General features: G+C 38.7%; 1 protein-coding gene across 5 annotated transcripts in view; it reads left to right on the plus strand.

Annotated features, from left to right (window-relative positions):
• RBMS3 (RNA binding motif single stranded interacting protein 3) overlaps positions 1-27,832 on the plus strand; it is a 699,644-nt gene that overhangs the window by 370,882 nt on the left and 300,930 nt on the right. For all 5 annotated transcript variants that reach the window (XM_066320213.1, XM_066320221.1, XM_066320228.1 and 2 more), the window contains one exon: positions 11,433-11,491. In XM_066320213.1, the coding sequence (XP_066176310.1) occupies positions 11,433-11,491 (59 nt within the window). The remainder of the gene's footprint in view (positions 1-11,432; positions 11,492-27,832) is intronic.

The following is a 27,832-nucleotide window of genomic DNA, read 5'->3' on the forward strand; positions in this document are numbered from 1 at the left end:
CTTAAAACATAGGGCAATTGCTGCATCAGTGTAAATCAGGGCAGCCCTTAGGGCCAGCAGAAGGATACCTACTGCATTTCTGGAAAGCAAGAGTCTGATCCAAAGTGAAGTTTTTAATAAGCTTTCCCTCTCCAAAGATATTTATCCACCTGACATAGTGAGCCTAATACATTCCAATATGTCCATCTGTCTTTGGATAATAAAGAATGAAGAATTATTTATACAATAGACAAAGACTCTAAACTAAATATCTTTTTAAACCTGTAAATGTGTTTTTGTATCAGGTGACTCGTAACTTAATGCTGCATTCACTTGCAAGTTTTTAGTGGATTTGAAAACGTAAGGAATGTTATTACATGATTCAGAAGTTGTGTATCTATATTGCACGTGGGGCAGCTTTGCAAGTTTGAATTTAGTTGTTGACATAGCTATCACTCAAGAGAAGGTTTTGGTGAATACCTGGCAGTTGTGGTGAGTTACCAGCCAGAGCAGATTTGTCTCCTTCAGACTAACTACTGTGGTGGTTATAGGCCTTGCAGTGAAAAAAGCAAAGCCCTGGCTGACTGGGAACATGCACTTGTATGTCCTGTGTACATCTCTTTGCTGTGTCGAGGCTGTAGGGAGGACTTTCCACACCAAACAGGCACGTTAATTTATGAGCCTACAAACATAATTTAACCCTGAGAAATGTTGTTCATCCTGTTTAAGTTCAACATGCCTGGAATTGTACGTGTGCATGAGTATTTAAAAGTATCACGAACAAATAGCTTATCGAATCTGTTTTCACACACTCTCCTGAGCCTGTCGATATGTTAGAGTTGTACAAATAAATGGACTGAAAAATCTTTGCTTTTATAAATATACTAGATGGAATTAAAATTCAAAGGAACAGAAACCCGGAGGTATTCTGTCCCAATTCTGGGAAAGCAGTGTGAACTTTTGCCCGCATAATTGTAGAAATCCAAATCTAAGCTCTTGTTTTTTCTTGAAAATTTTAGGCAGAAAAAACCATGCATTTCTGTGCCACTTTTTTCAAAGTTCAGCCTTTGGAAAATGAATACAACTGTGACATTCCAGCCCTGGAAATAAAAGGATTAAAATAAATATATTGAAGAAAAAGAATATTTTCTGTGATGTAGTTCCTGAATGATGTATTTTGCAATGTAAAATACTGAAGAAACAATTCCTCTCAAAACTGTATTTTTTTTCTAAAGACAACCCAACCCTGGATTTTTCTAACTTATAAATAATGAAATGGGAGCTGCGTAAACTCAAGAAGTCTCACTCACACATTTGACTCAAGTGGCCTCTGTGTGAACCCTATAAAATGCTTTAGCTTTAAATTATCAGTTTGAGTTCACGGTCCCTGGTGGTAGCTGGAGTTCTTGCTTTTATCTGTAATTCCTTTTCTTTTCAATTCCTCTTCTTTTTCTTGTCTATTATTAGAGAGGAACCATCTGATTGAGGCATATGTATATATATATATATTACAATATGTTGCAGTCATTGAATTCTTTTAAGAGTAAATTGTTTTAGTGAAATGTCAGAAAATCTTCACAAACTGAATGCTCAGCGTTCCCTTGAATAATGAGGCTATTGTTAAATGATTGAACACTTCAGAGATTAATATCATGGTATGCTGGCATGCTGGTTCATACCAACTGTAATTTAACAATGAATCTTCCTTAAGTAAGCAAGACTGTGAATTAGAAATCGGATTCAAGACAGCACAGCATGCTAGAACATACAAAGCAAATAAATTCCACACTTTGGAATGATATGTTGGGGAGGAAGGGGGATATTTCTACAATATCTAAAATAATTGAATTGTTGGATAGAGGAAATTCTTCAAGTTTGAAAAACTACTTAATTTTTTTTTTTTATTTCCAATGCCAGTGAGCAATGTCTTTATTGAAAAACATTGTAGAAAAGATTTGGACTTTTTATAAATCCACCGCCCTTCAAAAATTTAGGGTATGCCTGGCATTATCATTTGTGACAAGCTACAGTAAACCACATTTCATTCTGTGAAGAGTTTCAGATCCCTAAATTGTCTTCCCAAGAGTGCCTCCTATAATACAGAAAATTTAGAGGCACTGCTAAGTGTCTGCAAACAAAAGTTGCATTTTATTTTTAAGACATCTGAAGTCTTGAAAATGTGGAATAATTAGTAATTGAAGATTTAATGATGGCCCAGAAAAAGAACTGAACTATACTGCATGAAATCATAGTTATTAATTTGTGCATGAATTTCGTTTTCCATACTTAATTTAGCAACTGTAGAATATTTTGCTAATTAATTATTAACACTGGTTATTTTTCATGGCAGAACTGTGAGGGAAAAACATAGCTTTCTATCAAAGTAAAAACATAAATGTCATAATTTTAATATGATATACAATAATGTAATCAATTTTTAAATAGTCTTAAATAGCTTCAATATTTAAATATACGGATTTAATATGAATATAATACATAGCACTAATTAAGAATAAACAGAGTTTAGAATAGAAACTGCAGCTAATAGCCGAGTGTCTTACTGAGCTGAGGAAGAACTCTCTACAATGTCAGGCTGTTGTGGGGAGTGTCACATTAGTAAATGGCATTTTATTCTGTCCTGGGTAACGAGTGTGATAAACTTATTATAAGCTCTGTCTGTAGGATTTGAGGTTGTACCAACTGAAGGCAGTGGAACAAAAAAAAAACCCTGATCTTTGTTTTCTGCAAGTGTTGGATTAAACCACTTAATTTCACTTACATGCTGAAAAAAAAAATTCTTATTCTGATTTTGGCAAAGAGAGGGAAAACTTACAGGAAAATTTACTTACGAACTACTAAAATGAAACATATCTTGCAGGTCTGAAAGTTCAAGGTCTTACTATTTCAACGAATGTTGTGTCTCTTTAAATTTCATTTACTTTAACTTCTGTTTTACCTGGTTTAATTTCCCAAGTACTTAAAAGAATTGCAATAAGCCTTCAAGCCTACACTTTCATATGAAACTGTTTTTCCAGAGGTGAAGGTTCATATATAAACATATAAATGCAGATTAGTTTGAATACAAAATATGACTCTCTCTTTCTCGGTAAATATGTGTTGTCTTGTAAATACATTTCTAACTTTAATGTGAGACACGTCTTTCATTTTAGTAAAGGTGAAGGTGACACATTCCTGGGCTTTAATAGCAGTAGATTTTGCTTTGGAAAGAAAAGCTAGAATTTTCACAGTAGAGATTTTTTTTTTTTTTTTTTTTTTTAGTTATAGTTTTTTATTTACGTGCCTGTTTATTTACAGGATTATCTTTCTGAGGTGGTTTAAATTTTATAAGATGCAGTCATTGAATCTTCACTAAAACAACCAAGTTTTCCCTATTCTTCAATAAAAGGGCACCAAAGGACCTAACACAGCCTTCCAGGGCTGTGTTAGAGCCCTGTGATTTGAGATAAATGGTACTTGAATCCTCTGAAAAGTGGGATTTCTGAATGTGGTCTGTAAATGCAGTGTTAAAGTAAATGGCGTGATCCATAATCTGAAATAGCTTTTTAGGTTCTTACTTCCTTACATGGAACTGTTCTTCAATAGTATGGTAAGATCTTGGATTTTATTTGTCTAAGGCAAAATAGTGTTCATAGACATGTTGTATAACATAGCTATTTTATGGATTTCATAGCTTTTTTCTCTCCCAGTTCTGGAAAATATGTTTTCAGTGGATGTGTGATAATGGTGACTAATAGGCCCATGTATGAGTGAAATCACTACACCCTTAGTAGTAAATATCTGTACCAGAAGATACTATTGAATATGTATATGCTGTTTTAGTGATTCATCAGCTTGCATTCTCTTGAAAATTCACTCTTCCCACATGCTACAATGTTCATTACTGTCTGCTTAAAACTAGGCTTCTAATTGTGCTGTTAGGAATAGAAATAAGTCTCAGTTTCAAAATTGCTGAGCTGTGCTTTCATGATTTGGTGCTCATGACTCAGGATCCCTTCTGAATGCCCAGGGCTGGTTTAGGTGTACAAATGATTTAAGAGGCTCCTCTCCCTTTTTTTTTTTTTTTTTTTTTTTTGTGATGTTTCTGAACCTCTTGGACAAGTTGTTAGTCTAAACTGCTTACTAACTTCACAGAATATTTTGTGAAGAACTGGAAGAGTCACACTAGGATCATCAAAGTCACCCTCTGAATCACAGAATTACAGAAATCACCAGATTGGAAGACACCTCCAAGATCATCGAGTCCAACCCTTGCCCTCACACCTCAACTAAACCACGGCACTAAGTGCCACATCCAGTCTTTTTTTAAACACATCCCGGGATGGTAACTCCACCACCCCCCTGGGCAGACCATTCCAATACTTTAGCACCCTTTCCATAAAATATTTTTTCCTAGTATCCAACCCACATTTCCCTCAGCACAACTTAATACTGTCCTCTCATTCTGTCAATTGCTGCCTGGAGAAAGAGACCAACCCCCAGCTGACTACCTATCACTCCGGGTGAAGAACCTTTACTTAAACCTCTCCTGACACAATTTCAGGCTATTCCCTTGGGTCCTGTCCCTGGTCACCACTGGAAAGAGATCAGTGCCTGCCCCTCCTCTTCTTCATGAGGAAGCTGCAGGCTGCAATGAGGTCTCCCCTCAGCCTCCTCTAGGCTGAACAGACCAGGTGACCTCAGCCACTCTTGACTTCCCCTCACCATCTTCACAGCCTTCCTTTGGATAATCTCTGTTAGCTTTATACCTTTCTTAGATTGTGGCACCCAAAACTGCACATAGTATTCAAGGTGAGGCTGTGCCAGCTCAGAGCAGAGTGGGACAATCCCCTCCCTTGCCCAGCTGGCCATGCTGTCCCTGATACCCCTCAGGACAGGATTGGCCCTCCTGGCTGCCAGGGCACTGCTGGCTCACATTCAACTTGCAATCAACCAGAACCCCCAGGTCCCTTTGTGCTCTCCAGCCTCTCATTTCCCAGCCTGTCCATACATCCATGTCCCAAGCACAGAATCTGTCACTTTCCCTTGTTAGACTTCATACTGTTGGTGATTGAACAGTCCTCTGGTTTGTTGAGGTCTCTCTGCCCTTAACAGACACAACAGCTCCTCCCAATTTTGTATGCTCTGCAGACTTAGTATCCCTCCCAGTCCTGTGTCCAAGGCATTTATGAAGATTTGAGCACTGGGCTGAGGATGGAGCCCTGTAGAACCCCACTAGTGACCATGCCCCAAATTCCCCTCATCCACTGTAACCCTTTGTGCCCAACCCATGAGCCAGCTGCTCACCCCATTGCATGATGTGTTTGTCCAGCTGTGTGCTGGACATTTTGTCCAGGGGGATACCGTGAGACATCGTGTCAAAACTTGTATTTTACTGAGTGAAGGAATGATTTTTGTTATCATGACAGCCAGACCAAAGTAATTAGAGAAGACAGAGCATCCGAATGTTAAACTCTTACAGAAGCATGGTCTGGTAGCTCCTCCTGTGTGTTCCCCAAGCCATGCACTCATCCATGTGAGGTGCTCTGAATGGCATGTGTTTTGGTTTTGTATTTTTGTGTGAATATAAGAATTTTGTCTTAACTTTTCAAGTTTTTTTTTTTTTTTTTTTTAATTAATTACAAATAATATACAGAGAAAGGACGACAAAGCAACTCTGTCTTTGTTAAGGGGCAGAATAGTAATGTCTTATATTTTAGGGGTAAAATGTAAGCATTTAAAAAATGCAGTAGATGAAATGCCCTGAAATTATCATGCAAATGTAAAAAATATTTTTTGGAGTGAATTTCCCCTTTGTGTGTATTTGGATGTTGTAAGTTCATGTCACAGTGTATTATAGGAAAAATTTCTCTCCAAGAAATTCAACAGCAATTCTTTCCATACTTTAGGTCTTCATAATGTGGGCTTCATTTTCTCCCCAAACCCATGATTTGCCCAATAGAGTCTGCTTTAAAGAAAATAAACCTGGTTATGCTATTTAGATATTAATTCACAAGAATGAAAGAGCCTCAGAGTTGCTTATCTAAATCCAATTACTGCTGGTCAAATTCATCCCAGTACAAAAGTTCCCAAGATAAAAGCACACATTACCTAAATGCCCAGAAACACAGACTGTTTTCAGTTGGGTGGATTGTGCCCGGAGCAATGCTTGAGGCCTTGAGTGAACTCAAAAGCCGGGGATATAATTATTAGGTTCTGAACTCGGAAATTATGTGATAAATCCATTGGTTTTTACTAAGCAAGGAAGAGTTCTGTACACTGGTTACTTGAGTTTCAATTCCAAGCCTTGCTTTTTTCTGAAGCATGCAAGCAGTGGTTGGCATTGGGTAAAAGCTGTATTTTGTACAAGCCTGTGTACCCATTTCCTTGTAGACGAGGATGGCAGCACATGTGCAGCACAGAGTCAGGTGAGCCATGAGAGATTTATCCTGTCTGGCCCCACAGACATCTGATGTTATAGGACTGGCTGTGGCCAGCCTGAAGGTTGAAAGACAGAATATGCTGTGCCTATCCTAGAGGTCTTGTCTCTCATAACGACGTGGAAAAGTTGAAGATTTTAAGTGGCCCCCACCAGCCTGGCCTCCTAGGAAATCCATTCTTTGATGCAGCAACTCCTGGTCACAGCTGTCACTCAGCCAGCTTTGTCTCTTGGCATGTTGCCTGCCAGCAGTGGGTGGGTTACACCTGGCTCCTCTGCCTTGAGCTAGTCCTTAGCTGAATCTCACTTGTCTCCTAACCCTGGCTGTCCACCTGCCTTCCCTGCACCCCAGCTTCCCACAGGCAGGAGGAGAAACGGCTCAAATTATTTGTGTGCTTTGAGACAGCAAATCCCCCTCTGTTCTGAGCTGGCTGTGGTTAAGGTTCATGCATCTTACAAGGGGTAGCACTCACAGCTGAATGGTTTCCTTCAGGAACTATCTCCATTTTAACTGCAGTTATCAAATAACTTCCTGGAAATGATGGCTGTGAGCTTTGTCTGCAGTGTAAGCGCTGATAGACCGCCTGCCTGAAAGCTCTTAAAGTGATCTGCTTTGATGTACATACATTAAGGGCTTATTTTGCATTGCTTGCATCTTTTCTGAGTCTGCTGAGTAGTCTGAAAACGTGGGGTACAATGGGATGGGGCTCTCAAGAGTGATTTTTGACATAGCTCTATAGCCAGGATGGAAGAGAGAGATTGTTTCTCTGTGTAGAGCTCTTCCCTTAGTTCTACTTTTTGTGTGATGTGCTGTCAGTTACTGCTGTTGGTAAGTGAAAAGTTTTTAAGTGACATTTGTAATTTTAATAATGTGTGTCAGATGACTTCAACAGTTTCACTGGTATATACAAGATAAAGTATAATTGCTAATGTTTGTGAGAAAGTATTTTCACTCCCCCAGCTGAATGTTTTCTTGGAATGTAAGAGTGGCTGGGCTGGGCCTGATAGGAATTTGTTTCAGCAGCTGTGAAGGTGCCTGATGTTAAAACAGGGAGAGCATGTGATGATGCTACTCTGGTATCCTCTCACAGTTTCTGGTGGTATGTGACTTCCAGGGCACAAATATGTCTTTGCTTTTAATTTTATGACAGATTTTTCCTCCTGGAAGCTGTCCAATAACTTTTGTAGTGATGCCTCTGTTGGGACATCAGTGTGGGCTGTGGCAATGAGTTCTTCAAGTAGCTCTCTGTTCTGGAACCTGTGGATTTTAAACTTTATAATAATTTTCTGGGCAGTCCTTATATATTCTGAGAAACAATGAAGTCACTATTTCACTGCATGAATTCTTCATTAATGTGGTGAAGTCCTAGTCTGTGCAGTTGCCCCTGACATGGAAGCTGTTTCAAAATCTGACCACCTGGTTTTCCATGAAAATTATTACATAAAAAAAGAATTAAAACCATAATGGCATACAAACAAGTACAAGGATTTTAAAAAGCACTTGAATAATTTTGTGAGTGGTTATTATGCATTTATATAACACTTCAGGGACAGTGTCTGGAAACCTTTTGAACAGCAATTTCAGTTCAGATGCTCAATAGACATTCTTGAGGTAGCCATCTCATATTCATTACGTCTGTTTGCTTGGATAACATGATACAGTAGGTTATCCTTAATGATACAGCCATTATTTTGGAGGTTGGTAATATATCACTGAGGTGAACTCAATTCTGCAGTCATCCTTTTAGGACCAGAATTTTTGATTCAATATCTTTGAAAAAGTACTTCTGTGAACTGTACTTAAGAAAAAATTAAATAGTGCTCATATTTTCTCACACCAAGGAGACCATACCTGCTATTTCTTTACATTAATGGTATCAGCAGTTTGTAGAACACAGGTGTGCAGGCTGTTGAATTTTGTAATAATTGCCATTTAAATATAAAACAAACAAGAGGCAATCTCTTGTGATGTATTTTATCCTTATTTTTGTGAACATTCCCATTGAATACATTTTTTGTACTTCTGGGTGAATCAAATCATGATTAAAGGTGAAACAAGCAGAAAACCAAACAACTTTGGAGATGAGCTATAGCTTAATACCACACTTCACACATGAGAGAAAGAAATATGACTGTATTTGTAGGAGCAAAATACCTTCCTTGATTTCATGCAGAATACAAACTAACATTCTTCATCAGAACTGATGTTCTGATTACTGTAGAATAATCACTTGAAATATTTAGTAAAACAGTGTCCAAATTAATTCCAATTACTTTCTTGTGGTAGCACTCAGGGTTTATAGCAGTAGATTAAATCGCCAACATATGGCTAATTACCTATAACAGTGTTTGTTATTGTGGTGCCTCTTACCACTCTGCTGTCTGTTTTTGCAAATGTGAAGGTGTGCACATAGCTTGGAATGTGGGCAGAAGCATTTCCTGAACAGAACAGAGTTCTGTGAGTAAAACCTCCAGTGTAACTAAGTGTTTGCAGGATCGCAGCGCATTGCAAATAACTCTGTGAAATCTGTAATAAAAGCAGTGGAACCACAAATGCCTGTCTCTGCTGGCAAGAAATGTAAACTTCTAGCTCTCACGTGACTTGGATGAAACAACATATCAATTCATTAGGATTGACCGGACTGAAATGGAGGCTGTGTGTTGGTTTTTGTTGGCGGAAGTTTAGGTAGGAGTTGTGTTTTATTTGAGGTTGTTGTGGGTTAGCTGCTGATTTTTGTTGGATTCTTTTCCCATATATCTGTCAGAGGCACATTACTGTACAAGATAGGCATGATTTTGCATGTTTTTCGCATATTTGATATTAAATCTAAGTAAATCAAATAAATGAAGATACACCACATGGGCCAAATTTCCTCCTGGGTAGGTTGACCCACTGAACAGCCGTAAATCACTGAATTAAATTTTTCTTTCCCTTCTTAAGACATGTGCTCTAGTATCTTAGAGGCCAAAGTCAACTTCAGGTACTACCATGAAGAATTATAAAATTAAGTAGAACATGAGTGAGCATAAAGGCCCCAGTTCTGGAAACACCGGAGGTTGGAAAAGCAAGTGATCTCATGGTTAACATTAAATCTGTTATGTACTTGGTTGGAGTGGAGCCATCTATGGCAAAATAAATTCTCAGCTACCTGCCCATGTACCCATCATAGTGCAGTGAACAATGGATTGCACCTGCCTTTAAAGCCCAAAATGATTTTGGTCTACAGAGTCAGCAAAATAAAGGGAATGGAGAGAGGGGAAGAAGGCTTGTATGACTTTTTTTGGTTCCTAAAAGATAGCTGAATTGGGGCTTTGACTTAGTTTAGACAAATTGTTAATACCCTTAGGTCAATTTTTCTTCCTCCTTCTCCTGACTGAAACAAAATGAAGCAAAACATGCTTTTCCTCCTCAAATGAAATGGAAACAAGTGCTTTTGCGGGTTCTTAGGGAAAGGAAAAACAGTGAAATGGAAAGTCTCACTTTGCATCACTCATGAAAGCTGAGTGAAGAGAGGGGGAGAGACAGTGCTCTTTATTTTAAGCCGAGTGGCTATGTGTCACTTGCAGTGTGGAAACTTCAGTTGAGAATTTTGTCTCAAATTTTTGCTGGTGTGAAAGGGTATGCTGAGTTAGGCCATTCCCAGTCTTTCTCATAAGTGCTACTCCCCTTCATGACGCATTTAAGTGTTTTCTTGATCCCAGAGTGATGTGATGTCTTTTGTCTTTTTCTTTTTTTTTTCTTTTTCCTTTTTGTACCTGGTTTCCTGAGTGTGTTTACAGACCCCTAGGACAAAGAAGAGTGTGTCCTTAAATATGTGGTACAGTACTCTACCTGCCCTCAGAGTTCCTGAGTTCTTTTCTATATGGTAGGAGACATGGATTTCCTCCTGAGGCAGAGAAGGGAATAGCAGCAAGATTTTCCACATTCTGGTTTCTGGATTTCAAGCAGGAGTCACTAACACCAAATTTATACTGCTGTTAATAAAGATTAACCAAATAAGCATTTGTCTACCACACGTTTCTGTGGTTTATAATTGATGTTGGTTATTTTCCATGGGTGTTGCTTTGCCATAAGAAGATATAATTTTCTTAAATCTTTCATAGTAATATGTCTTTTGTGGATATAGAAACCTGCATTTCATGGCAAAGTCCTCCAAATGAAAGCCCAGTATATCAGAGTATCAATAATGCTTTTTAAAAAAATGTGGGAAAGGGATTTTAAAGGAAAGATCTCTTCAGCAAAGACTGAGATGTATCAGTGATTTGAGATATAAAATTATTTGACTTAATTTTCTGGTATCTTATGTTCATCCATAAATACTATCTTCTGTTATCTTTTACCAGAATTTTGTGATACTTACCATTAAGTCTACATTTTTAGTCTTAACCTCTGTGAGGTAAACACAGATACCTATTTTATGGTCTAGTTGCTTTATATAATAAGTTGTAGCTTCCCAAATTCCCTCTTCACTGTGCTAAGTCTATCAAATTGCAGTGCCATGCTATCTGTGGGAGGTGATATAAATTCAAATGAGCATTAGCATTCATCTTGGAAAGAGCTGGGAGATGCACACAAACCTCAAAGGTTCTGTTTATCCAAACTAGGTAGAGTGTATATCCATAGACCTGGATGCACAGTGAGCATAGAAAAAGTGACCATAATTCCTGCATTTTGGTTAATCCTGAGGGAATGTGGTCCAACTATATTTAAACGAAACAAACTTAAAATAATTTAGTCTTAAACTTAAAAGAGGCCTCTTTACTAGTGTCAGTGTTCTAAAATCCACACTATGATTGGCATTTAGGCTGGCGTGGAGCAGAGATGGACAGGCTGTGGCAAGTGCTCCTCAGGTGTTTGAACAAGTGGCATAAGGGATCTCACCAGGGTGATGAGATGAACATTTTTCAAGAGCTCTAGACCTCTTCCTAGGATATGTATTATATATGCATGCAGAAATCACTACGTACTTTACTAAAATATAGTAACTTGTACCTCTGATTTTTGTTTTCTCCATAGGTATGGGAAAATTGTATCCACAAAGGCAATTCTTGACAAAAACACAAATCAGTGCAAAGGTACGTGCAAAGTGTCCACCCTGTGAGTTCATTATCAGTTTGAATGATTGACTGGTGGCTTGACTGCCAAAGCTCTGGCTCCAACTGTGCAATCAACATAATGCACAGTATATTACAAACATATTTAATAATGCCAAAGCTTTGAGTTGTGCTTCCAGTAACATTGCTCATTAATTTTTTTCATTAACAAACAAAATGAAAATCACAAATCAGAACAAGTATCAAATTGCTTCGGCAGAAGAGTAAATTACCTTCTAACCACATAGTGCTGTCGGATTTGAATGATATCATCAGTGATGCAAATTGATTTCCTACATAAAACTGAGAAACCTTTGGGAAAAGTTTCCTAAGGAAAACCTGGTTTAATTTTTATATTTTTGTGAAGTCTTGGCATATGCTAATGGAAGAAGAAAATATTTTTTATGACACAAATAGATCTACCAGTTGTAATACCAAGATATAGAAATAATTCCTCTTCCAGTTTTATGTTCCTAATTTTTCTGCTAATGTGTGAAAATATTTTTAAATGAAATATAGCATGTTTGGCGTGTGTATGTGTAGCTGGCGAGGAAAGTATTGACTAATGTGTAGTAGTATCTCAGGACAAGAATTGTTACTCATTTATGAGTCTGCAGTGTCCCTGAGTCTATGGGGGAGAAATTGTGCCTTAAAATGATTCTGTAGCTTTCCACTAGCTGTGTACAGAATACTTTTGGAGTAATAAGATCTACTAGAGTGAGTTCTCCTGAAAAGAAGCACATCCTGGATAGCATTTCCATATGTGATAGTAAAAAGAAAAGTCATTGTAGCTTAGGACTATCTTGTGAGTGGCCAGATGTGTGGTGAAGAGAGCAGCAGAGAAGCATTCCGGGAGAATAATGAGATGGGAGAAAAATCCTGCCACCCCTACCAAAGATGTTTTTTGAGATTTGTAGAAGTGTAGAACTTTATCTATTGCCTGCCAGAACCAGCATTCATTAGCTACTCAGGAGAAAAGCAAGTTGAAAACTGCAGTTCTAGTCTTAGAAAACTTCACCAACCCAGTTGGTCATGGGCCATTGTCATAAGTTGCACTGCTGTGCATTTGCTTTTGCCTGAATATACGTTTGATTTCCTCGGGGCACTCTTCTGTCAGAATTCTAATAACATCACTCTGTATTTCTTTGAGTATCACACCAGGAACAAGACCTCACTGTGTTTGGGGTTTGGTGGTTTTTGCCTTTTTTTTTTTTTTTTTTTTTTTTTTTTTTTTTGATTGCATTACAAAAGAATACCCTTGTGAGCAGAACTTCCTTTGCTCCCATTGTTAGTGGTAAACAAGGAAAGAAGTGAATCTGTTCGTGAAACACAGAATGTGGAGTGAAAATATTGTAAAGAATATGAATGGTAGAATTTTGAGACAGAAAAATGTCTGGGTTTGGTGTTCCTTATATCATAGTTAGCTTTAAAATTATTTTAATAGGAGCCATATAACAATGAGTTGGTATTTTATGTTAGTTTGCTTTCATGCTGTTGTATTACACTGTAGGGCAGAGATATCTATTTCTATTTTCAAAGATGGATCTTTATGACATAAGTAGTGCCATTAAAAGATCATAAACATAATTGGATTTATTAACAGTATGCTTTATGGCATAAAAAAGAATAGATGTTTTGCTGCTTTAAATGCTGGGTACAATTTCCTTTCTCTTCAGTAAGGCTGTCAAAAAAAGAAAGAAAAAGCTTCCCAGGAATCAGAATTGGAAGGGACCAGAAGAGGTCAGGACCTGCCTTGGGGCAGGATCAGCTCTAACCCACTGCTGAGGGGTATTTCTGCAACCTGCACTCAAAGGCCTCCAGTGGTGGGGATTCCTGGAACTCCTCAGGCAATCTGTGATAACGCTCCCTCTCCTCACTATAATGAAACATTTCCTAATGTCTAACCCAAATCTCTCTTGATGCAATTTAAGTCTATTGCTTCTTTTCTTATCCCCAGTGGACACGTAGAGCAGTTTATTTCTTTCCTTTTTGCAGTAAACATATATATTTGAAGACTGATCTTCATCTGCCTTATCTTTTCCTTAGACTAAACACTAGTCTTTTAACTTTTTCTTTAAAGGCAATTTGTTTTAAGGTTTTCGATGGATTGCACTATGCTGGTCTTTTTAATCAGCTCACTCCTTACCTGAAGACCCAGGAGCTGGGCATAAGATTTTAGATGGCTTAAATTTGATAATTTTAAATAGCATAGAGGGGTTTTGTTTGTCTTCCCTGTGGTTGCATGACTCTCCTCTTTGTTGATGTATAGATATAAATAATTTGATATGTATTTAAAATATAGATGCATCTCTGAGGCACAGGGTGTTTCATGAGAAAAATGGTGCTGGTTTATGCTGAGAAATTCTGTGCAGCCCCTGGTTTTGTTTCTCTCTTCCAGTGCTGCTGCCAGCCAGGCATTCCTTGTTGTGTGCTCTGCTCTGGGTTGTTGATTATTCACTCCTAGAGCTAGAACTTTTCATTTGTCTGTATTGAATTTTATCCTGTTTTTTTCCTGTGGTCTCCTTAATTTACAAAGATTTGAGTATAATCTTAAGCCTCCAGAGTGCTTGGAGCACTTACCTCTTTAGTATCCTCTTCTCAGTTAATAAATGGTTTCTCTAATCCACTGGACAAGATAATGTGGAAAAGAGTGAATAATAACAGACCTGGAGAAGACTTTTGAGGAAACCCTCTCAGTACAGCAGGTAGTGCAACACTGAACCATTGAGAACTTATTTTACAAATTGGATCTGCTAATCAGTTTGACACCTACTTCACTGCATTTTTTGGCTTGACCTTTTTTCTCCTATCTGCTCTAGCTATGAAAGAGAAGCAGGATTTAACTAAAATATGTAATACTGAGCTATTAATAAGGCTGATTACATACTTTTAGACAAAATTACAATATGACTTTTTTTATGCTTTCTGAATCTGTGCTGCATAGGACTAATCACCACTTTTGAGGGTCTGTGAATGGATTCATGCCACTGTTTACTCCAAGATTTTTCCAGAAATTGAAACTGTCTCTAAAGCAGTGGAGTCTACATCTATTCCTTAGAAAAACCCAGCCAAATTAAACAAAAAATAACCACCAACTGCCCCCTCTCCCCACAACACAATCCCTCTTTCCCCTCAAATCCAAAAACGCCTCAAACAAAAGCCAGTATTCTAACAACAAAAAAGGAAAAAACCCCACACTATTTATTTGTTCCTTTCCAGTCTTTTGGGTCTCACTTCCTGCCAAGTATGAGATTATTTTGTTAAGTGGGCACATTGTCCTGTGATGTGCATCCAGTGAAGTGGAATGGATTAGATTCAAGGAGATGATAGAAATTATCACATGATTAGTGATTTCAGAATTTATTTCAGCATCATTTGTGTGTTGACCAAGATACAGAGTAAAACTGAAAGTAGAGATAATTAATTTAGCCAGGAAATTATTTCAGAACCTCTATGTAGCAGCAGATCTGTTAAAACAGGCTACTGCTTAGCAAGAAGTTTTAGGTTTCCTTTTGGAGAAATGAGGACAACATTCAGTGATGTACTTAAAGTAATTCTCCATTATGCCTCAGATTTTTACAAAGATGCTCACAACATTCCTGTCATGATAAGGAGCAGTGTTATCTGAGGATTTCTCCCTGGTCTGAATTAAGCAGTCAGATCTAAAGTAATCATATAGGCTGCAAGGGAGTTCACCAGGGACACCTCTTGACATAACCTCTCATTTTCAGATTGTTCTTTGTTGGTGGCGTAACTACTAAGTGGGGCAGAGGAGAAGTAACAATCACCCTGTAACAGAACAATATATAAAACAAAATGAGCACAGTCATGACAACATGGCCAGAAATCTCTGAACAAAGCAGAGAACAAATACATATGGAGAATAATGAAAAACAGACACATGATTCATTCAGATGTTCAAACACAAAACCCCTAATGAACCAGTTGGAGAGTTTTGGCTGCTTTTGCTTTTTCCCTTTCCCTCCCCTCTCTCCCTCTTCTCCTTGCACATTTCCCCTTCTGGGCCTACTGTAGTTGCTAATTTAAAAAGTGGGGGAAATGAAATAAAAGAAACCATTCAAGAGAAGCGTTAATCTGAAACGTGTAAGCTCTTCTCTTTCCAGCCCTTGCCCCCCACCCTCTCCAGCCTGGCCTGCCTTTGATAGACCTACGTGCTCAGAGCTGAGGGAATGAGTAATGGTTGTTTCACAGTACAGTTTCCATACCTCATAGCAATGGAATACAGAACAGTTAATCTGCCAAATACACAAGCCCATTTCTTAGAGTATGAATTACTGTCATCTGCGTCTGCCCTTGCAGACACTGTAATTGCATGCATGCAGATTTGCTTCCCGGTTTAATCGGGGGCTTGCATGGTTTTGAGTATTTTGCTAGACCTTAGAAGATGAGCACAGGAGAATGACTAAAAGTCTGAAATTCCACCTGTGGGATTTTTTTAAATAAATAAAACCTATGAATCACAGGAATTTTTAGGAGACAAACACTTCAGCTGTATATTCTTCATTTTATATATATTTTTTTCCAAACCATGGGTGACTTGATATGTTGAATAGCAGTGTTTTTCTTAGGGGAGGAATGTGCCTAACATGACAAGGGGAACTACAGCAACTGTTTATAATTTTAGTATTTCATTATGACATTTTTCTAGTTGAGAAATGTTAGCAGTGAGCTATTTCTTTTTAAAATATGAAAACTGTGGATGCAGATATGCAATCATTAGGGTTGTGGTAGGTTTATGGTAAAAAAAAAAAAAATTGCCATGAGGTCATCTGTGTTAACCCACCATATATCACATACAATTTTATTTCTCCAGTTGCCTTGCTGTTTTTAGACCAGGACGTAAAATTTACCATGACCTATTTTATAAATTGAGAGTTTATTTGTGTAACAAAAATGGAATAACTGGAGGCTTACTGTAAGTGCTGGAGATAATTGGAATGGCATGATGAAGTGGTGTTTCATATCTCCCAGAAGGAGTCTGTCCTGCCTTGTGTCAGTGCTGCTACTCATATGCTTAAGCTCACCAGCATCCCTAAACACTCTAATGCATGGGAGCTTAATGAGCTGGAGGCTTCTGCTCTGGTGTTGTGATAAACAAGGCTTACGTTCGTATAGTAGATATACCTTGGTATTTATGTTAGATAAAATGCTTTCAAAACATCGTATTTTACGAAGTATTCTCTGGACATATTCTGTGAAGAGTGAAGGTTATTTGTGATTACATGAAATTATGCATTTTTACTTTATATTTTTAAATTTATGTTCTTATACTAAGATAGCACAATTTGGTTGTGATTAGCAATGTGAAGCAAGTCTATGTAAAATAACAAGCTGGTGGGAAAGAGCTAAGCTACACAGAAAGCTATTTAGTTAATAAATTTTATTTATTGGGAATAAGCTCGAATTACAATAACTGTGCTGTGTAATTTATGATTCTTAGAATTGCCATTTTGAAAGGGAAAAAAATCCAGACAAGTAGGTCTCTGCCTGATCACAGACTGTAAACTGTTCACACTAGGAGGGCATGCACAGTGTGCTTCAAGGGGAAATGGATCTTGTAGAAAGTAAATAATTTGTAAAACAGACTTATTTAATTTTGAAACTCTAGACTTGTGTAGCTAATAAATCAGTCCTATTTTCAATGCCAGAGTAGCAATAGATGTGCTGGGGTTTGTGCATTAGTTTTGTTTGTTTGCATTTCTTTTTTTTCTTCTTTTTGATCCACTCTGAAGCATAATGTAATCAGTGGCATAAGAGTTCTCAAGTTATTAAAAGTGTAGCAATATGGAATATTTTAGTTCAGCAGGTTTTCTGACAGGGGGGCGTTTGTGAAAGCCGGACACGCGCCGAGCGTGGCGCAGGCGCTCGGTGAGTTTTGTCTGTGGCTCTGCTGACCCGTCTCACCGCCGACCTGCAGCAGCCACAACTGAGCTGGTCCTTCTGTTCCTGGCTCTCCTGAGCAGAGTGCACAAACTATGCTGTACCACTTTTGGTTACCAAGGCAGCTGATAAAACCAAATCTCCCAAGACAGGAGGACAAAGTTTTCAACAGTGTCCCGAGTCCTCATTTTGAAATAGTTGAAAGGAAAAAAAGCAGACTTGCAATGCTGTGTGTTTTGATAAGATACATTAAACAACATGAGGCTAGTTGCCTAAAATTTGTAAATATTTGGAGGTTTTTTCATCTGTTTTCTCGAATGTCTTTTTAAAACTCAGTGTTTTTTTACTTTCACTCCTGTGGTTTTTATAAGTAAAGGTAGCAATTATATTTTTTCTGTTTAAATTAAAAGGTGATATTACTATGGAATCACATGAGATCAAGAGTCAAGTCTGATGAAAAAATACCTAAAGGAGTCATCTAAACACCATGATGGCAGGCATACATCAAAATGAAGTGAAAGGAATTGCCAGTAAAAAAAGCATGAGGTTGTTCCCTCATGAATGAAGTGTAAATTCACACCTTGGCTTAGCAAATAAAAGCTCATTTGATCTCTGGGCTCATGAGCTATGATCCTCTGTAAATCTGACCACTCTAAGAAGTTACTAGAAACTATATGGGGGGTGGGAAAGCTGCATATATGTATTAAAAATAACTACATAGTTGTCTCCTTGAATTTACAGATGATGTGTCCATGGGTGTTTAGGTATCATAACAAAGCAATTTTCCTGCCACCTGTTGGGTTGGCCAGCAGGCATTATTATGTGCTGGCAAATGTACAAGTGTTTTGCAAAATCTCATTTTAGCTTGGAGGTAGAGATTCTGCTGTCTGTATATTTTTGAATGCTTTTCACATCTGCTGAAGTGAAATAGGAGAGGATTCATTGAGTTGTGTCCAGAAAGTCATCATAGCTGGAGCACACCAGCACTGGCCAGCGTGTGACCGTGGTGAGGACTCAGAGACACACCCACCCCAATGCCTGCAAAATGCAGCTGCACCTCAGCAAACATTTTTGACTGCCTCTAAACAGTGCTCTGTCTCAAGCAAGACCTCAAAAGTTGTTTATTGGGTATAAAGCCAGGTCTTCTACAGAGGAAACTCCTTCTTAATTAGTTCCCCAGATACTTTCTAAAATGGCTTCTTTGCAATTAAGGAAAAAAATTCCTGGGTCATTATCTTTTCATAAATGAACTCATGGCCTAGCAAATATTTTCTGTAAGGAGACCCAAGATGCTCAAGTATTCTGTGACATATCTAATCTGTGATTATTCTTAATTTACTGCTTCCAAAATCTACAGGCCCATATTGCTGACAAATAATTGGTTTAACTTTGTTTCCTTCCAGAGAAATAAAAAAGTAAAATTTCCATTTGTACACAGTGATTAATGTTTTGATTCATTGGTCTGTATAAAACTTTGCCAATAGCTTGGCATGCGCTTGAAGTGCATTTCGGGACTGGGTAATGCTAGTAGGCTCTTAGTGGTCTCAGCAGACTTGGAAATATCTATTTCATATCACAGAAATGAACAGAAGAGAATTTTTTTTTACCTTAACAGTGGCTCATAATTAGCTTTCTTGAAAGCTTCCTTACAATGCCTTGGCTTTTTCAAATGTCTTGAAGAATCACTTTGCTTAATTTTTTTTTTTCTGATGCCAGGATACCGTGTCCTATGCCCCAGTTTATCTGTTTGGCCTCTGGTGGCTTGAAGGCAGGTCATCTCTTATAAAGGTGGTGGTACTCTGTTCAGAAGTTACTTTCTCAAAAGTCCCAAGACCTCCAGCACAGCGGCTGACCTGTAGAAACCCAGGACAGAGGCAGGAGGAAGAGGACAGTGCCCAGCATCTTAGTTTTGCTGGAGCCTACTCCATTAAGCTCTCTCAGAGTATAGAGCATATGCTAAACACACACTGCCTTGATATAGCAACAATTTGAAAATGAATCCAATTGACAGGCCCTTATTGAACGTGGGTACTCAACAGGAACCATTCTGAATCAGATTTGTGAATTACAACACAACTTCACTTCTGTGGTTTGCCACTGCACACCCCCTGCTTTTGTTTGGAAGAGCAGCACTTGCTTGCCTAAATGAATGAAGTAAATGCTCTCTTTCTTGGTAGAGGGTGTACTGTGAAACGCTGAGAGACTGCACCGTCATTTTTATTACATCTGTCCTTCCGGGTGTCTGAGGGCTGCCTGTCTGGAGATGGTGTAGGATTGCTTGAGCAGGAATAGATGTGCAACACAGGAGAAAAATCATAACCGCTGGCAATAAAGATGTTGTTTCCTCAATGCTGATCAAAAAACCCACCCACACCACTTCTGGGAAAGGAACTGGCAGGCATTAATAATATTATTCCATCTATTTAGGCTATGGTAGCCATATACAGTTATGTGAGCACTAAAGCTCTAGGTGCTAATCAACAGTAAAGAAAACAATTGTAATCTACAAAAAAGTAACTAAAAGGCAATCTTGTCCTATGGAATTTGAAGCCCAGGTCTTTGAAAAAGAGCAGGGTCCACAATCAATTTAGGTACCATAAATAATGTTGGGATTTTGAATGGAGTTAAATGACGTTTCTTTAAATTCCTGAATTCTCCACAAAAAAACCAACAAACCTAAAAACAAATCAAACCCATCTTTCAGCTATCCTGAGAATAAGCATACATTTGGATAACATTTAGTGGTTTTTTTCAACCAAGAATGTTTTGAGGAGAGCTAATTTTATAGATGAGAAAAGGAGGAGGCCATGTTAGGGGTGCTAGAAATGACTCTCCTACTTGATGAAATAGTTTTTGTCTAACTGGGTCTTCCCCAGGATGATTGGCTGATGTTTTCTTCCATTAGATGGCAGTGGTGTGATATGTGGTTTCTCTGGACCCCCAAACTACAAGTTTTAAAAAAAAATTACAAATGGTTAAATTTTCTTAGTTGGTTTCCAATTTCAGAGTGTCTAAGCTGTCAGTTTTTTATTCACATAGAAAGTTACAACTTGTTGTCCAGTTTAAAGCAGTAGAGGGCTGGGGCTTTCAAATAGTTAAATACTTTCAGAAAATGGGCAGTTATGCAGAATGAATGCTCAGTTGTCCTGCTACAGGTGAACAGAGGATAGATTTAGTTTTGGTCCACTTGAAGTAACTACACTATTTCACTAGTTGCTCCTCTGTGGTGGAACCAGCCAGAGATTGTGCTGGTTTTGGCCAACAAGGAATTTGGGAGGGAGGTAAGAGAGTTGGAGAGTAGAGGGTGTAAACAGTGGGGAATGCTTGAAAAGAGGGCTGGGAGTCACTGCAGCAAGTTGTAGCATCACACTTGGGATAGGACAAGAAAGAAGGGGCTCAAATGTGTAAAACCACAGGCTTTTTTTATTTCATTGCATGTAGAGTTTTACTCTGTTTTATTCTAAACAAAGGAGGAAAAGGGTTGGGTGTTTTTATGTGATCTTTATAAAGATCTTTCAGGCACATTCCTTTGCTGATTGTGTTATTAGTTGTGCTGTTGTTTTATATTAACTTATTAAATATGGAGCAGTAAACACTACTTATTTTTAAATTAATTGAAATGGACTTGCTGCCCTTCATGGCTTTTTATTAATTGAATATTTTTGCTTAGCTGTCTGCTTTCAGAGCAAAGGTTGCAGTCAGGAGATGGGGGTCAATGGGACCTCCATTTAAATGCATGTTATCTCTATGTTAATTGCCTGCATATTAACCAACCAAGCATGTCATTCTGCAGAACGTAAAGGGTTTTGTGGTCAGCCTTTAATCACAAAACAGCAAGAAAAAGGTCTGAGTGACCTGCTTTGCCTGAGGTATCTTGGTTGCTCTTGTCAGTCACTTCATCTCACAGTGAATTGCAGGGTAAATTCCACATAATTGATGGAAGGTATCTTTAGAAAAAGCCCAAAAACTAAGGGGAAAAAAAAGTCTGTGCTCAATATTTTAGTGATTAATTTTTGTTTATTTGTTGCACATTGTTTTAGTAATTTCCTTTTTAAATAGAAACAGGTTTTATTGCTTGTATAGACAGTTATTAGAGAAGAAAGTCATGGAACAGACATTAAATATGCTCTGAGTTCTGGAGGCACATACATATTTATTAAGTTCGGTGAATTTGAGTTCTTACATCAGAAAGAATTGCATAGCTCTGTCTGCCATACTCTGTGTTCTTGGTTTTTTACTGCAGAAGGGGTAAAATGGTTACGCTTAAAGGAGAGTGGTGTATGGTCTGCAACAAATCCTTCTGAGGCTGCTGGGATTAACAAACTTCTGCTGTGTTTTCACCAGTGTCTAGTAATGAGATTAAGGTTTTGGAACTTAAGAGTGTTTGAGATCGCCACCTCTGTCAAATTTGCTTGAATAGGGTCAGTCAGTTCTAAAGTTATGGGAAAGGAGGGACAGACAGGGAAATATATGTAGATATTTCTGCTGGATGTTCTTTGCTTTGCTTTCTGCTTCTTTTGTAATAATTCCTGGAATTCAGTTTGCCTTCCTGAGCAAATAGGAAATTGACACTCTTGTGGACATTTCAAAGGGCATCATAATGTAAAGCCAGAATTTTCTCCCATGTGCGTCACTACATTTATCTCCATTTAATTTCTTCTTCTGGTGTATTACCCAGTATATTGCTTACTTTAATAAGGTTCTTCTGCAGCTCTTCACAGATGCGTCTCCTGTTTTGTCTCCTAAATAATCTTGTCACCTCACTGCTTAACCTCTTCTTGTCATTTGGAAGTGAGTTCTACAGTATGGGTCCTGGCAAAGTTCCTTGTGGAAGTCCATTGGTCCTGCCCCCTCTTGTAAGAAAGATCATGCCCTCTACCCTCTGTTTTTATCTCTTAACCAACTGTTTACCCAAGAACTTTCCCTCTTAAGCTATGGCTGCTTAGTTTCCTAAGAAGTCTTTTGTGAGGGCCTTGTCAAATGTCTTTTGGAGATCCGAGCAGACTATATTAGCCAGATCACCCTTATCCACAGGCTTGTTGACCTTTTCAAAGTGCTCCAATAGGTCTATGTGACAAACCTACAAAAGCCAGGTTAACTCTTTCAACAGATCCTATTTCCATTGATTTTACTCTGTTTCTGTAATTTCTAGTGATATGACATCAAGTTTACAGATCTTAATGTACCTGGATCTTACCTGGGGTGTTTTCAGAACTTTGGGACCATGTATGCCACCTCCCAGTCCTCAGGTACAAAGTCTGTTTTAGGAAAAAAAAACCTGCACACCACTTCTTAGCGTGTGTAGTCAGTTATTGTATCCTGGAGCGTTTTTCAAACTGGGAGGGTGAATACCATCTGTTGTTGCAATTTTTTAGTGTTCACTTTTGTCAATTTGTCCTATAACCTTCTCTGTGGTCATTTAAAATTGAGAGCTGCATCTGTTCTGGGCTTCCTAAGCAGCTGCTCTCTGAAACAGCACCTAAAATTGTGATATTTGCATTATATCCCATTTTGCCCAATCTGTGTAAGGATGATAAAAGTCCTCTATGGGCACTTCACTTACTACTTTTCTACGTAGTTCTGCGTTCCAGTTCTTGCAGGGTATGTGTTACTCTCTGCCGTGCTTGGTCTGATCATTTCTACCCCACCAGCACAGACTTTTCCATCTTTGCCACGCATGTTAGATCTTGGTGTTAAGATGATCTGCTCATTGCCTTGCTCTCACAGGTTTTCTGTGTCTGTTTAACAGCCAGGCTTCTTTTAGAGCTGTCTAATATTTTCAGACTGTAGTATGTATTTAAGTTCACCCATCTTATTTCTTAAGGCTTAAAACACTTAGAGACCCAGTGATGTTTCGGTTGTGTTGTCAGCACTGCATTTGAGTGACTCCGTGCACTACATTATTGCATTACATTATGTCCACTTAGCTTCTCCAGCCTGGTGTTTTATTTGCAAGAGGGATAGATCCCTTTGATTTTCTCAAAGGTTACCAATTCCCCCAATATCTGCTTTCCTGGAGAGAGAGATTGTGATCTCTCCAACCTGCTCCTTCCTTCTGGTTAGCTCCAAGTTCTAGAGAGACACTTTCAATGCAAGAAGATGCAACGTCAGCAGCTCTCATTGGAAAAAGATCCAGCGCTGGATTACATCCTTCTTTACCATATGAGTCCTGCCTTGAACTGGAAGCTGCACTAATAGACCTGGACCTGCTGCTCTTGTGTGCAGCTCTCCCACAGGCAAAACGTGGAAATTATAGTTGGCGTTTTAAATTGGTTAATTCCCACTTTAGTTTCTACTCCTGAACTATTCGATAGAGTTGTTCCTATCACTTCTTTCTGTCCAGGTAATCTATTTGACCTCCCCTCCTCTTGTTGCCCTAAAGACAAAAGCTAGAGCTTTTTCCTTCTTCCATGCAGTCAAACTCATGCTCCTATGGTCTCAGTTTAGTTCTTGGAAATGCTGAGGCTCTTCTTACTCGAAAGAGTATAGATAGAGAGGGATTGGTGAGGAATGGAAGACATAGCATTTAAAGGAACATTCACAAAACGGAACAAAACAGGGATGTCTGTGAAGAAATCAGTGTCTGGTATTAGGCAAGGGGGAAAAAATGTGTGCACACTGCTGGCAGCAAGAATAAGTGAGAGTAAACAGACCGTGATTAAATATGGGTGAGAGTTTCTGACCACCAGAGCAGACAAGTTTTGGTACGGAGCAAACTCAGTTTTTATGACAGCAGGAGATGTGGCATGAGCCTGCTTGAAAGTGGGGTCGGCATTCTTTCCCAAATGCATGCACTTATTTCGAAAAGTCTCCTTGGTATTCTGAATCTGGAGTTGGGCAAATATTGCAAGATGTATTTACAAACAACTGCTTTAATAGTCTCAGTAGCTGCACCCCCAGAAGGAGCACTGGGGAGGGAGCTGGGAGACACATTCCCTCTGAGGAACACTGAGAGACACTGCTCTGCTTGGAGCCACACTGTGGCTGGGTGCTGGCTCAAGGTTCTTGGGACTGTGACACTCCACCAAACTATCTACAGCCCTTCTGAGCAAGTCTTTACCTAGAAGACAGCTTCTAGGGCAGCTCTTTGAAGAAAAAGCCTGACTCTTGAGTTAAAATAGAGGGCAACTGTCTCACTCATCCTGAGCCAGCCTGACTGGCAGTATTGGGGTGCATGGGAGTGTTTGGGGGAAGCTGTGATGGTTGGCTGAAATGCTTGGGAGCAGAAGCTGAAGGAGTGAAGTATGGCTCTGTTACAGTTCATCTTCTTCCAAATTACCTATGTGTTTGCCAGTGTGAGGCCTAGGAAATGTCTGCAGGTTTGCACATTAAAGAAAAAAAAACAAAAACAAAACACCTCCAAAATGGGTTTTGTCAAATTAATCTTCAAAAGCCCAGGAAGGTGAGCTTCCAGTGCTTTGGAAGTGAGGATAAGGCAGAGGACTGGATATAAAATGTTCTTCTATTATTTTAAATGGAGGTTCTGATTGTCACTGAGTCATTTCATATTAGTAAGGCTTGTAAGAAAATAGGATTTTCAGATTCCACTTTTAAAGCCCCATGTTCCCACTGTGTTTTAGGGAAGAGTAGAAGCACATGTTACCCATAGGACTAAGTGAAACCAGAAATTTTGTTCTAATTTGGACAGTCTTTACTGACACTCAGCTCCTGTGTTTGGCATTCCTGAAAGGGAGAAGAGGAGTAGAATGTAAAAGGGGAAAAAATTTCCTGTCAACATTTGGTTTGAATTTACATACAGCTTTAAAAAAGAATGGGAAAAAGGAAAAAGGTACCATTACTTTATCCTCAGAAAAATTATCTCTTCTCTAAATCTCCCCTATGTCTTTCTTTCTACATGCTTCATCAGTATCTCTGCACTATTATTTTATCCTGGTAAATAATGATTTAAATAGAGGAAACTTTGCAATACAGAAATGTTTGGATTGACAGATGGAAAATTGTGCTTCATAATTTATTTTATTTCTTTTATTTATTTAATAAATTGAATAGCCCCCGCCATTTTTTTAGAAAACAGAAATAAGATCTAATAAGATAGTTTATCTTCTCTCCTGTCTTGTAGAGATCCACAGATTGAAGGTCTCATCTGTGCTCGTCAAGACATTGTAAAAAAATATCTGAGTTAGGCTAAAGAAGGCCTTCAGTTCTAAGGCTTCAGTTGCCCTTTGCAGAAAAGTGCTATTGAGAAGCTTGTGATATATATGGAGATCCATGTAAATATGAGTGTATGTGTGTTGAACTACTTTGTGAGGGTTTGATGTGTCAGTCCATCTCATGTAACATCCTGAATTATTATAATGCAGGAAGAAACAATTTTGAGCATTTAAGTATAAGATATGCAAGGCTCAATTGATAAATAATAATTAAAACTATAATTTTGATCTGGTGATAAACTTTCCTAGAAAGACTAGTTTAATTATCAAGACCAGCACTGACATTTGAAGTTGGCAGTAGGGTTCAACTCATTAATGTTTCCATTTTGCATGTGTCATTTACTTTGCCTTTTGAATTTTCTGAACATAAGACGGGGCCACCTCAGGATGTGTACGCTTAATATTGGATGCATGCTGAAGCACAATACTGAAGAAGGCTTTGAGTTTCACTAAAATCAATCTTCTTGATGAAACATGTGTCAGCTCCTGGGTATCCTGGTGCTTCAAAGTTAATTTTAGGGGCAAAGGATGCGTAAGCTCGCTATTACAGAACCCACAAATGCTGCCATTTATACTGAGCCCTGCACCTCGGTATTTTGTTTTATAGGACTCTTAGAAATATCACAGGCCTGAGGATATATTTGAAAAGCTTCCTCTCCATTTCATGATGATGTAAAGGTGGTGTTCATGGGTCTGACGTGCTTGGAATGAATTTGATCATTACAGCTAGATTGCGTGTCAAAACTGTTATCTCCATTATTTCAGTGAAACCATGGCTACATGCTCAAGATGGTGGCAGCCTCAAGGAGTATGTATCCCACTCACTTGGAGAGGACATTATACTCCTGGTATTTGAATTGGCTGGCCTGCATGCTTGTTTTAAACATATCCTGGTTGGATCTTTTGGATCACTTTTCAGATTCAGGGCAGAATCTTCAAATGTTTGTCAACTACTCTCAGAAGCAAGATACTGAGGCTTACGATATCTCAAAGTCTATGATACTTTTGGGAAATACATTGCTGCACTTGGTAAGTGCTTGCTTGTTCTGCTTGCACTACTACTTCTGAAGCTGCACGTGCACCAGTCCCTGTGATTAAAATACACTTAGTGTCATATTTTGATGTACAGTTCTGTAAACTAATGATCTGTGTGTATGAGTGTAAATATCTCCTTTAATTATTAAATGGGAACTGCTAGAGGAGTAAAAACTTCTGGAAAGTTCAGAGTTAATGTAGAACTAAAGAGGACATTTTTCTTTGCAAACTTCTGGGAGCAAAGAAGGTATTTTACACCAACTGGCAAAGAGCTTATAGGGCATACTTCCAAACCTTCAGAAAAAGTTTCCCACAAAGACTTTTTTTTTTTTTTTTTTTTTTTTTTTTTTTTCAAGTCATGCTGCAGGAATTAAGTTGGAGATATCACTGACCGAAAGGACATTTTTTCTGAATGAGCCGAGAACCAAAGGAAATGACTCCGGGGTTTGAAATCCTTTTATTTCCTCTGTGGAAGATATCTGTGCAGCTGAAACGAACCATTCTGGCTGGCCCCAAGCCAAACTTTATGGGAACTGAGATTAGGAAGTTCTCTGGTCAAAATAGCCATTGAACAAATTGCTTCCAGTGTAAAGCCTCAAATTTCCTGATAAAGCTGCAGTGTTTAACCCTTCTTTTTCACTTGGGTGAACAGCCTGGCTGTTATTAGGCACAAATTCTTTATCCAGTTGTGGTCCCGGCAGTGCTCTCAGAATTGCCTGCAAGGGTTTTGCTGGTTTTCACTTTTATGTGAGGCAGGCAAAGCAAACCCCGGAAAAAAAAAAATGTTAGAGCAGTTTTGGGTGATGCTTCCCGCTTAAGATAGCAGGAAAAGTGCTATAAGCAAGACATCAGATTGCCAACTGCAGTGCATGGCATTTTCGCCTTTCTGAAGGGGCGCTTTATTTTGTTTTATGGTGGTGTTAGCTGGCTTGCTTGGCCTTCATGAACGAAATGAAGAGGCAGGAGCAATAGCAGCTGTTCCTCTGAACTGTGCTGTTGACTCCAGAAAGTGCTCAAAAGCAGAGTGCTGTGACTGGAGCGCCAAGCCGGGCCTCTGAATGGTGTGGCACGGGCTCACTGATCTCCAAACAAAATTACCTGATTTAGAACAGCAAAATACTACAGTTTTGGTTATGGATTTCTTTTGCTGCTACCATCAAACTGGAAGGCCTGGAAAGGTGGCAAAGAGAGCTAATGCTGGAACTGGGAGCAAAGA

Source organism: Sylvia atricapilla, chromosome 1 (assembly GCF_009819655.1).
Source record: "Sylvia atricapilla isolate bSylAtr1 chromosome 1, bSylAtr1.pri, whole genome shotgun sequence".
In the NCBI taxonomy this organism is placed as follows: Eukaryota; Metazoa; Chordata; class Aves; order Passeriformes; family Sylviidae; genus Sylvia; species Sylvia atricapilla.